General features: G+C 32.8%; 2 protein-coding genes across 2 annotated transcripts in view; one reads left to right on the forward strand and one right to left on the reverse strand.

Moving 5' to 3' along the window:
- FAM227B (family with sequence similarity 227 member B) overlaps positions 1-13,648 on the reverse strand; it is a 178,791-nt gene that overhangs the window by 133,478 nt on the left and 31,665 nt on the right. Inside the window, exon 10 of the mRNA XM_019730676.3 lies at positions 13,154-13,291. Within this exon, the coding sequence (XP_019586235.2) occupies positions 13,154-13,291 (138 nt within the window). The remainder of the gene's footprint in view (positions 1-13,153; positions 13,292-13,648) is intronic.
- The window catches only part of DTWD1 (DTW motif tRNA-uridine aminocarboxypropyltransferase 1), a 137,584-nt gene that overhangs the window by 69,780 nt on the left and 54,156 nt on the right, over positions 1-13,648 (forward strand). The gene's annotated exons all lie outside the window — the stretch shown is intronic.

Here is a 13,648-nt window from a genome sequence, read left to right on the forward strand (position 1 = left end):
ATGTTATCTTAGGTTAGCAATTGTTCCTTAACAATTCTGTCTCAAGTTCCTCCTCATCTCAGATGCTACCTAATTCCTTAATCTTCCTAATACACGACTTTGACTATGTCAGTTGCCAATTGAAAAACCCACGTTGGCTCTTTACAGCCTACTAGAAATAGTTTAAATTCCTTAAAATAGCATCCAGAGCTATCAAATAATTGGCTCTACCTTACCTGCCCAATCTTCTCACTGCTTAACACAAACCTTCAAGTTTCCTTAGTCCATTATGTTTATCCCGTCATCTGTCTCTCCTCACTTGCCTGTAAGTTTTACAAGGAAAAGGATCTTTCTGTTTTGTTCACTTACATATCCCAAGCACCTTTAACAGTGTCTAGCACCGAGTAAGCATTCAGTAAATATTCACTGAATGAATGGATAAACCAATTCCTGTTCCGTAACAGAATAACGAGCACACCTCATGACAAAGCATTATTCCAATTTTAAGCAAGATACAAATGCAGTTGCAAATGTTTTATCAAACCAGTGGCTACTAAATCTCTCAGAAGTATTCTCATTCTTGTTATTCACTTCTTATCATGACATTTTCATGTCACTCCATAGAGTAGTTAATGCATTTCATAATGCAATAAGAACCATTGCTCTTCTATGCTGTCTAGCACCTCTGACCACTGCTACCAATCAACATATCTGGGGCAGGCATTTGCAGTCACGCAATGGCAGACCATGGAAAATAATCTTGGAAGCTAAATTAGTAATTAGAAAGTTGCTTCATGAGCATGGCATCAAAGCAAAGGGAGGTGAAATGGTTTTAAAAAATATATTCTCCAAATTTTGATGAAATCTAACTCACAATGATCAAAATAGTTTTGTAAAAACACTGTCAGTTTCGGGCTCTTTGCGCTACCTCTGTTCTATGCCACATGTTGCTTTATCCACTTCTGTTCACAGAGTCTTTCTCCACATAGTATAAAATACAACCAATAACAACACAATAATACAACTTATTAAATTACTACCACATTGGGAGTTTATATCTCTGGCCATCATATTAGTGTCTGTAGGTTTCCTCATTCCTTAACAAATGTCTTGGTTTTCTTTTGATAGTGTATAACGAAAAGCACAATGTTGAGATTTCACTGGCTTGATGTTCAGACACCTACATTATTTCCAAGTCCTAAGGGCTTTTGCTTGTCTATAAGCATTGCTGACAGTGAAGAGGTAGCAAAATGACAGAGGTGCACAATTAAAGTTTAATTAGCTAATCCATCTGGCTATTACTTTAAGAATTTCTGGAACATGTCATTAGCTAAATATCAACTAGCACTTGTGTATGAGTAACTACTACATTTCTTTTTTATTTCTTATCTCCCCACAGCACCACTTGCAGTAATGTGCACATAGGTACTTAAAAGCTACATGTTAACTGAATATAAGGATTTTTTAAATTGCTTCTGGTTGAAACTATACTTTATTAAAAAAATCATGAAGCATGTTAATGTTTTAACTTTAAAGTCCAGATAAAGAGGAAAATTGGGTTTAGAAATTAGGGGAGAACAGTTTTAAAAACTGATCTGAGTTTGAAACGGTATATGGTATTGTACCATAATAAGAGTAATGAACATTAAAACTTTAGCCTTGTAAATAATCCAACAATACATGGTTAAGGGAAGCTGGCTTGTAAATACTGAGTCATTCCAGATACTGAAATTCTATATCTGCTTACATTCCAGTCCTAAAAAGGGAGATATGCCATTTTGTTTGGAAGACAAATTTTAACTATCTGCTGTCTGTTTACTTCATTAAATACAAAAACAGAAAGTTCTCTTAGTTTAACATTCTGGAGAAAAGTTAACCCCACATGACAATAAGTATCTCCAATGTCAAGAAGAAAAAATTATGTTTTAAATATGTTTGGATTAGAAGAATCAATTCTGAGATAGCAGTATACATGGAGCACAGGTTATTTTATTCATTGAAAGTTCTATACGTATATGCACACACACACACACACACACACACACATATATATATATATATATATATTTTCATATTTTATCCAGTTCTGCCCTTGACCTTCCTGCCTCAGCATTGAGAGAGAGAGAGAGATGCTGAGGCAGGAAGGTCAAGGGCACAACTGGGTAAAATATGAAAAAATATATATACTTATATATGTGTATATACATATATATATATATATATATATATATGTATATACATATATGTGTGTATATATATACGCATATATGTATATATATACGTATATACATATATACACACATATACACACACACATATATATATATATATATATATAGAGAGAGAGAGAGAGAGAGAGGAGAGAGAGAGAACAAGAGGGGAAAGACCTCTAAAATAATAAATGTAAGCCACCAGTCTCTATTGCTAATTCCACCTCAATAGTCAACAACCACTTTGGAAGATTATTCAGCACTTATGAATAAAAGTTATAGAATAACAAAATGTTAGGAAAGGGGAATGTAGAAATAGTCTATTCTAATCACCTCAATTTTTTTTAAGGTGGAAAATTAAGGTTCCCAGGGGTTATATGACACGCTAAGGACATTCAGTTCTTTTATGTGTAAGTTAAACACATCAGACCTGAGGAAACGTTAGAAACTATAGAAAAGTCACCAAACTGAAACAAACTTATATCCTAAGTAAACAAATTTTGTGCCTTATGTTTAGGGGATTCTCCACTGTGATGACTGAGTCCAGCCTGGGGATAAGCAACATAGAAACTGTGAAACTAAGCTGGATATGGTAGCTCTCAGATGCCATAGGTCAAGCTCACTCGCAGCATTTTCCTGTGGGGCAGTGGTCCTCAAACTTCTCAGTCTCAGATCCCTTTTAAACTCTTAAGAACTGAAGACACCAAAGAACTTTGGTTTATGTGGGTTTTTGTATCTATTAGTATTTCTTAAATGAGAAATTAAAACTGAGAAATCTTAAACATTTATTTGTTTATTAACAATAACAGTAATAAATCCATTTCATGTTAACAGAAAAAGCATCTTTTTTGAGAAACAACTATTTCAAGAAAAAAATTTGAGGCGTGACATTGTTTCACATTTTAAAAATCTCTTCAACATCTGACTCAGTAGAAGACAGCTAGATTCCAATATCTACTTCTGAATTTCTTCTGTTGTGATATTTTTGAAACCATATATATATATATATATATATATATAGAGAGAGAGAGAGAGAGAGAGAGAGAGAGAGAGAGGAGAGAGAGAGAGAGAGAGAGAGAGAGAGAGAGAATCTAGTATCAAATGCATATGTAGTTGGAAAAAAGAATATATATTTTTTAAGCTTTTTCACATAACCGTGAATATTCTTTTATACTACACCAAAACTTGAGAAATTATAGTTTCTTAATGGTGGGTAACAAGTGGAATCTGAAACTGTCACTGTGCTTTATGCACTCCGTTGCACTAAAGTCCATTTGTCTGTCACACTTTTTTTTATCCATGTATGATTATTTTTAATATAATGTATTGGTCGTTTGGAAAATATTGGTTCAGTGAGTCATGCAGATCTTCTAAATGTTGACATACTTCTTTATACAATATGAAAAAATCATGTTTGTTAATATCAACACTGACTTACCAGGGAAGCCTTTAAGTATTGGAAAACTCTCAAGATGATGTTGGAATATGCAAGTCCTCCAAATTTTTGTTTGACAGCTCAAATTTTACTATTGGCCACAGCAAAAGCACTTCATACATAAGGATCACTGCACTGTTTTTTAACTGAATGTCTGTATTACAGACACTTAACTGTCCTCCAAATGTGTGCTCCCTCTTCCACAGCACAGAGCTGTCACTAGGTAGCAGCTTCCCAGACATAGTTTTTATTTGCTAGCCCTCCTTACATCTAGGTATAGCCATGGCTTGTTCTCTCTAATGGCATATGATTGAAAGTGATGTGGGTAACTTCCGAGCCAAGGCTTTTGAGAGTGTGTACCTATTCCTCTTTTATTCTCCTGATATAGATTACTTTTAATAACTATCGGGTTCTACAGGATGGTGGCTCCAGAAGATGGAAGTAGCCTAGATCTCTGAATCACTATGTGGAGGAGAGGCAATCACTCACCACTAATATAAAATCCTAGAAGATAGCTTTAAAAGTAGGCTAGGACTCTGGAGAAACATAAGAGGCTCAAAGCTCAAATAAATACACAGATTTAAACAAACTTCTACCTTAAACAGATTCCCTAATAGTCGTGATCTAAGCAGATGTTTACAGAAAAAATACAGAAAACAAAAACAGAAACCTCATTAAGCAATCCTTGCCTTTTTTTGAAATGGTATAACTGCCCTTTTAGTTCCCCCACTGAAAACAATGGCATGTAGCAGACTTGTGCTTCCACAATGGAGGCTCAGCTTTTTTCAGAGGATTGGAAATTCCAACCCTTTGCTGTCAATGTGCCTCTGGACCACTTTGGCCTCAGAGTGTGGGTTTTTCAATTCTACAAACCACTGCTCACTATTTTTAGAGTAGTCAATATACAAAATTGGAAAACAAGTGAGTCCACCCCCACCCCACCCCCAAGTCTTCTGTTCCTTTTTTGGCATTTCTACTAACATCTTTCCTCCTCCTTCCTTCTCACCTATTAAAATTTGATCCCAGGAAAGAATCTAAAAACTCGTTTGTATTAGCCATGAATGAAGGATTAAGGTTATGGTAATTCCCATAAATTATTATTCTTATCCTAAGATGAAAATGTTAAGCCTTAATATATGTACAAGCCTATAAAATTAAATGACTGAGAAGCAGTATGTGAAGTGGTGAGGAGTTCAGACTCTAAGGCCAAAATTTATTGAATTTGAATTCATATCCACCACTTATCAGTTATGTGACCTTGGGCAATTTACTAAATTTTCTTATACTTCAGTTTCTTCATTTTATAAGTGATAATAAACTGACCTACCATATAAGAATATTATTAATAAGGCTCTAATAAGTTAACACACTTTATGAAGTATATACTTCAAATTGAAGATTTTCCCATGTTAAACATAAATTATTAAAATTTAATTTTGAGCAGCATATGAAAAGAAGTACTCATTAAACCTCTAACTTGCCCACCCCCCAGACTTAGATGAGCTCAGCTAGAAACAAAAAAATCTAGTCATGTTTTAGAATCAAATATGAAAAGATTTAAAAAATATTTATGGATAAAGTATATAGGATACATTTTATAAAGACTTTCTATTAATATAAAAATCGAGTGTGTTAGAAGCAGGTATAATTTTTATGTTTTTTCAAATGAAAATGATCATTTCATTAGAAATACTTTATTAAACCTCTTTCATGCATGGTAGTTCACACCTAGAAAATTTCTTTATTTTAGATTGCATAAAATGAATACTGAAATAATAACTTTGAAAAAACCAAGACTACCATGAAGCATATAAATAAGGAATACCTGGAATAAATGTACTTGACATAAAGCTCCTAAGTAGTATTTCCTAGAAGAAGAGAAAAACTTTTTCTATGGTCTCTACAAACTATGTAGTAACCTGAATATGTTCTTTTGGTAGTCAAAAACATTGGTTAATATCTGATTATTTTTAATTATGGAATGCTAATTATTGTTAAATATTGAAATGTAAAACAATTTCATATATATTATCTATGTAAAGAACATAAAAAACAATATTATATTTTATAGAAAGAAAGGATGCCCACAGATTTCAGTATAGTCATTACCTCTGGGGAGGGAGGGACAGACTTAGGAATACTATAAAAGATCTGTAATTAAAAGTCTTGAAAAGCAAATATGGCAAAATATAAATACTTGTTATGTGTCGGAAATGTTCTCTATACTTTCCTTTCCTGTATGTTTGAATAAGTTATAATAATTATTAAAAAAAAAAAAAAAAGCCAAACAGGAGACCCCTGTGTAAGGTAATGGGATAAACATAGCCACTTTGATCTATCACCCAACTCTCAGTTAAATAATTGTGAAACATATAAATAGAAAAATCTGCATCAGCACCAGAGGGTAAATATGAAAATTGATATTATATCTGAAACCTATGAAGTGGGACCAAAATTTTTAAAGTTTTTGATAATATACTTTACCACATCATGGGAAAGTACATAGGAGGACATCCTGACAGACCCACATCCTCACTTGCAGAAACTTAGAAAACACAGGGCTGCCTGGTAGAGTGGTAAGCCCCCGACAGGGCTAAAACATGATGTAGAAAACTGTGGTCTTTCCTAAGGACTTTGATGTTTTGTTTTCAGCCTAACTGCCAGAGCCATTTCAGTTCTCACTCCTTAATAAAAAACTGGTTTATACAACATTTAGTGAACGAGTAGCTTGTAGTGGCCTTTTTCTTATTTATTTAATTGATTTCTATATGCATATTCAGTTTTTATGCTGTAGCAGAAGACAACACAGTCTGTCATAGCTTATCATGTGAAAACATGATAAGAAAACTTTCTCTTGAGGTTGTATTTTTGCATGTCAGGGCATACCTTCCAACAGTGGAATGAAACTTTTTGCTTAAATATCTAAAACAGTGGCACTTTCTGCCCTCCCTAGTCTGGCCAGGTAAGTTTCTATGTCTCACTTGAAATATTTGGCTAAGACCTTTACTAGGTCTGTGACAGAGCTTAGGGAAATCCAAAAATTCTAACTAAATTTTGGCATTTGAAAAAATTTATGAAAATTGTCATTAATATCAATATACGTTCCAGTGACATTTTTCAATTTTAAAGACCAATTTAAAAATATTGGAAATTCTAAACAAAAAAGCAAAAGTAACAAAATTCATTAACTATAAAGAAAGAAAAAAAATAGGTTGGCTTTAGATTTCTGTACTAGATCAAATAATAGAAGATAATGAAGCAATATTTCTAGTTTTATGGGAAAATGTGATTTGAGAATTTGATATTTAAATTGGAAAATAAGTTCGATATTTAAATAAGATATTTAATTTACATCAGTCTGACTTTACCACCAATAAAAGTTAAAAATTCTTGAAAATCTTTTTAGAAAACCCCAAAACACAACTACTTGAAGATACTGGGGAATGACCAAAAGCAGGCAGAAACTGGAGGGAAGGTGAATAGGAAACCAACCTGTGGTAAATGCAATTTGTGTTCATGTAGCTGCAACTTTTTGCCTGATGGTACATCTTAGTCTACGTGGCAGGTGGGTAGATGGAATTCAAACAGAAAGTAGAAATATTATTGGTTTGAGACTGCCAGAAGGCTGAAAAATGAGGGAGTGGTGGAAATTCTGGAAAGAAAATGGCTGCAGAGAGGGAAGCCTCAAATCTGCATGTTGTAAGTTCTATTTAAACCTGTGGCTGGTATTTGAATTTATTCATGCATGGGGTGGAAAGGGAGTTTTGGAGGGTAGTCAAAAAGGAATAGCTGGATGGTTAAAAGTACTGAGTGGAGATCTCAGTGGCTGACCACCACAGAAGACATACCATTTGGACTTTGAGTTCAGTTGAAGTAACAGCCTGCTTGAAGAAAAACTAACATTATTCAGTGGAAGGTGACAGAATCCAGAGCACCTCAAAGTAGCATTCAAAATTCCCAGAATACATTATAAATTACCAGACATGGAAAGAAACAAGAAATAGTAACACACAGTCAGGAACAAAATAGCCAATAGAAATCCATCTCAAAGTTATCCAAATGTTGGAATTACTACACAAGGACTTTAAAGCAGCTCTTTTAAATATGTGTGAAGACTTAAAGGAAAATATGATCATAACGGAGGAAGAGAACCTCAGAATAGAAATGGAAACTATAAAAAAGGATCAAGTGGAAATTCTTAACTGAAAAGCACAATGTATGAAATGAAATATTCATTTATTGGGCTTGAGAGTAGATTGTAGATTTTTTAAATTTTTATTTAAAAACCAGGGTAGACTGTAGAACATAGACGAAAGAATAAGTGAACTTGAGGTGAAATAAATAGAAATTACACTATCTACAGAACACAGAGAAAAAAGATTGAAAAAACTAACAAAGTCCCAGTGAGCTGTGGACAATGTTAAGCAATGCAATACGTGTTAAATTGGAGTCCCAGAGAGAAACAGAACAGAACTTATTTGAAGAAATAATGATTAAAAAATCCCCAATTTAGTAAAAGACATAACGCTACAAATTTAATAAGCTTAATGATCCCCAAGTATGATGAACACGAATAAAAGTACACCAGCACATCATGGACAAACTGCTGAATACCAAGGATAAGAGAAAAATCTTAACAGTAGCTAGAGGAGATAACAGGGACTGGGTTTACTTTTCTTTGTTAAACAACTTAAAAAATTGGACAAAATATATGAAACAATGGTTTTCATGTGCTGGATAACAGACAGCACAGGACAGGAATTTCCAAGAGAAACAAATGAGGGAGCTCTTCAATTGTCTCATCTTTTTGTCACTAAAAAAGAATTTGCAGGCCCTAGTGCAAGTGGTGGGAATCCAACGGAACCCACTTGGTTTGCTGAGCTAAGAAAATAAAATTTAGCATTCAGGAAGACCAAAGCAAACTAAAATTTGTAAGTCAGCAGAATGTAGAGAAGATAGATACACACAGAGGGCATTCTGGAGATATTCAGAGAGTTGTCCTTGAATCTTTGCTTGAGGCTGGTAAAGAATCAAAAGAAGTAGGAAGCGGAACAATGCTTGGGGCTCCCATAAAGCTCATGTTCCAGACAGCCAGATGGGAAACCTCCTATACACAGAGTAGGGGGTACGATACTAAGAAGGGTATTGGTACAGCCGCTATAGAAAACAGTATGGAGGTTCTTCAAAAAATTAAGATTAGAATTACCATATGACCCAGCAATCCCTCTCCTGAGCATCTACCCAAAAAATCTGAAAACATTTATCCATAAAGATACATATACACCAATGTTAATTGCAGCATTATTTATGGTGGCCAAGACATGGAAACAACCAAAGTGTCCTTTGACAGATGATTGGATGAAGAAGATATGGTGTACATATATACACAATGGAATACTACTCGGCCATAAGGAAAGAAGAAATAGTGCCATTTGCAACAAAATGGATGGATCTTGAGATTATTACACTAAGTGAAATAAGTCAGACAGAAAAAGTCGAGAACCATATGACTTCACTCATATGTGGACTATAAAACTGAAAGCAACAAAGGAACAAGACAAACAAATAAAGAAACAAAAAAGCTTATAGACACAGACAAAAGTTTAGTAGTTATTGGAGAGTAACGGGGGAGAAGAGATAATAGAAGACAGTAAAGGGGATCAAATATATGGTGATAGAAGGAGAACTGATTCTAGGTGTGAACACATAATACAATATATAGATGATGTATTATAGAATTGTACACTTGAAACCTATGTAGTTTTGTTGACCATTGTCACTCCAATAAATTTTAAGAAAAAAAAAAAAAGAAGCTCTAAATAAATGGAGATATTCCATGTTCATGGATTGGAAAACTCAATATTGTTAAGATGTCAATATTCCCTGAACTGACCTATTGATTCAAAATTCCAGAGTATATACTTTAAAAACGGATAAGCATATTTTTAAATTTATATGGAAATTAAAAAAAAAAAAAAAAACTAGAATAGTCAAAATAATTTTTTAAAACAACAACAAAGTTGGAGGACATATAGTACCTTACTTCAAGATATATTATAGACCACAATTATCAAGGTATTTTGGTATTGGTATCAGTGGAACAGCATACAGAGTACAGACATAGACCAACACACATATGGTCAACTGATTTTTTGACAGTTTCCAAGACAATTCAATAGACAAAGGAAATCTTTTCAACAGAGGGTGCTGAACAATATGCAAAGAAATGACCCTCAATGCTTACTTCCCATAATTTGCAAAAATTACTCAAAATGAATTAGAGACCTAAATGTAAGAGTTACAACTATAAACTATAAAATTATACACTGTAAGGTTTCTAGAAGAAAATATAGGAGACAATCTTGGTGAAATTGGGTTACACAAAAAATTCTTAAATATGACACAGAAAAGCACAAGCTATATTGGGGAAAAAAATGACAAATTAGACTGAATAGGAGGGAGAAATTAGAAAAAAGCATGAGGAACGTTTGGGATGGTGGATATGTTTCCTATCCTGAAAGTTGTGATGATTTTACAGGCTTAAACACATGTTAACTCACCATATTTTACATTTTAAATATATGTAGCTTACTGTACATCAATTAGACCTCAATAAAGCTGAAATAAACAATGCAGTTATTTGAAGCAAAAATCATAACACTATATAATGTGAAGCTATTATTCATGCAGCTAGTCGTATATACATATACGTGACAGTGCTTAGAGAAACATATATATATATATATGACAACAAGAGCATAAAGGACAAAGAGGAAGTATGTGTAACTATACTGTTCCAAGTTCCTACATTTTTAGTGAAATAGGACAATATTAACTTTAAGTAATATTTTGATAATTTAAGGATGCATTTTGTAATCATTAAGGCAACCTCAAAAATTACAAAGTTGTATAGGCAAATAGCCAATAGAGTAATTAAAATGGAATACTAAAAATATTTGATTAACCAAAAAGAAGACAGGAAAGGGGAACTGAAGAACAAAAATCAGGTAAGATAAACTGAAAAAAAAAAAAAAAATAGGAACAAGGCAAAAATAAATCCAACCATATCAATAGTTATATTGAATATAAATGAAGTACGCACTCCAATGAAAGGAAGCAATTGTCAGCCTAAATAAAAAACAAGACTCAACTATAGATTGTTTACAAGAAGTACACTTTAAACATAAAAATACAAATAGGTTGTAAGTAAAAAGATGGGAAATGATAAGATACACCTTATAAACCACAAGTAGAATAAAGCTGAAATGGGCATATTATATCAAACAAAATAGAAAAGAAACAAAATTCAAAAGAAAGAAGAATTATCATAGATATGAAGGAACATTTCCTAATGATTAAAGGGAAAGCATAATAATGAAAGTGTATGTGCCCAATAACTTAAAAATACATAAAGTAAAATCAACAGAACTAAAACAAGAAATAATTCCACAATTATTGTTGAAGATTTTCACATCCCCTTTCAGTAATTAACAGAATAATTAAATAATTAAATATCAGTAAGGATATGGAATCGAAGTTACCAACCTTTTTCTATTAAGGGTCAGATAATTGATATTTTAGGTTTTGTGGGCCATGTGTAGTCTCTGTAGTGCATTCTTTATTTTGTTTTGTTTTGTTTTGGTTTGGTTTTTTTTCACAACCCTTTAAAATGTAAAAATCATTCTTAGCTCACAGGACATATGCTACAGGCCAGATTTGCTCCCCAAGCTATAGTTTGCTAATTCTTGGTACTGAAGATCTGAACAAAGTTATCAAACATCTTGATCTAATTGAGATTTATAAAACAACTGCAGAATGTACATTCTTATCAAGATACATGAAATGTGACCAAGATAGACCATGTACTGGACCATCAATCAAGTCTCAATACATTGCAAAAGATTGTAGATTATATTCTCAGACCACAATATTTTAAAATTAGAAATCAGTGACTATGAGATGTCTAGAAAAGCCCCAAATATTTGAGAATTAAATGATACATCTCTAAATAACCCATGGGTCAAAATAGAAATTATATTGAAAATTAGAAAATATTTTGAATTAAATGATAATGAACATACAACATATCGAAATTTGTGGAATGAAGCTAAAACAGTGCTTAGAGAAATTCATAGCTTTAAATGCTTATATGAAAAAAGGAGAGACAGAATGATAAAACAAACAGGGTAAAATTTAAACAGTTGGTGGATCAGGGATATATGGGAGTTCCTGATGCTATTCTTGTCACTTTCTGTAAGTTAAAATTTTAACAAAATAAAGAGCTTCCCCCAAACTTATTATTTTATGTTTAGCCAAGTTGTTATGCACATGTGAGAGTGGGAAGTAAACACAGATATGCAAGACTGGGTCAATATAGTAGAGTACTACTCTTTCCACTCAAAATAACAACTATGTATGAAGTTCTGGAAAACCCAGGGTAACAGCAAACAAGAAAGTTCATGTCACTATTAAAAGATAGAAATCAGATAGGATGATATCTATGGAGATAAGAATGGGAAAAATCACAGCACAATCTGAAGAGCAGTAATCAACTACTTAAATAATTTTAGAATCAGAAACTAACTGAAGAATAGTTTTCAGAAGAGTAGGTTGAATAGGTTAGACCCTCCTTCCCCTGGTCTACATCTAGGAGAAGTTTGGAAAGGTATTTCTCTCTACTTTAATGGTTCTTAACTTTGCCTGAACTTTGAAATCATCTGGGTAGCTTTTAAAAAGCTACCTGAGATTCTGATTTAATGGGTCAGAAATGAGACCTGTGCACCAGAACTATGTTTTGTATTGAAAATATGGTATAAACAAGAGAGAAATAAATTTGCCTTATAGAGCTTATTAATGTAGAGTAACTGAGAAGTTTAATCCTGGTGCAGGAATTTGGTGTGTAGCTCAAGGAACAGAAGCGAATACAAAAATATATCCAAGTGAATTGGTATTTCAAGTAGCCTGTAAGTTACTATTTAATAAATGAGCAATTGGAAAAAAACGAAATATTGAAATACAACTACCTTTGTCATAATAAAATAAATTCTAAATGAATTAAAATGTTAAATAAAACATGAAAATAGAGAAAGTATTAGAAAAAATAAGTAGTTTCATAATATTAGGTAAGTCGGTCTTGACAAACATGGCACAAAACTGAAACTCTAAAGAAAACATTATTTAAATTTACCGAAAAAAATTTTTTTAACTTATCTAGTGGTAAAACACATTATTAACCAGTGAGCAATTTAGCTAAAAAGAAAGAATTTTGTAGTATGAGTGAAAAGTTTCTAAAAATAAACATGAGAATATAATATTAGGCAAAGTCAGAAAAGGACTTAAGTACATATTTTTATAATGAAAAACTAAAATGTAAAGCAATATTCAAACTACTGTAACACCAATCTACAAATCAAATGTTGTTGTAAGACTCTCACCAAAGAATAAATCATTAGAAAATTATGACAAATAAATAACTTAGCACACTTGATTTTGGCTATTTCATTCTGCAGTTTATAATAAATTTACTTACAATTTGCTATGCGTTCTTGACTTCTTGCAATTCTATCCTTTACAGAGTTTAAAGGTACTTTCTTAGCACCATGTATGGTTGTTGTGGAGAGGTCTTTCAGTTTCCAGTGGGTCCAAAAGCCTTTTTGAGGTTTTAAACCTGTTAACAGAAAATTTATATTTAACCAAAGAAATTAGGATCTTGAAAATAGCTTCTTAATTTGGCAAAGCATTTTTACCAGTATTTTACATTTCATTCTCACAGCTGTCCTGTGAGGATTATCACTCTCAAGCTTCAAATGAGTAAACTTCTACATAGAAATGTTAAAGTCTTAATATATAAAACACTGAATTAGAAAAGAGCTGAAAAGTTGGTGTTCGGGTTACTGCCGATCAAGATGCCAAAGTAGGTAAAAGGCTGTGCTAGCCTCCACCCATGTTCATATCAAAGTTACAATTAAACTATAGAACTACCAATGTCATGCAAGGTCTCTGGTCACACTCCCTGCACAAGAAC

The sequence above is a fragment of the Rhinolophus sinicus genome, chromosome 3, assembly GCF_057876585.1.
Source record: "Rhinolophus sinicus isolate RSI-liver-muscle chromosome 3, RSI-T2T, whole genome shotgun sequence".
NCBI lineage: Eukaryota > Metazoa > Chordata > Mammalia > Chiroptera > Rhinolophidae > Rhinolophus > Rhinolophus sinicus.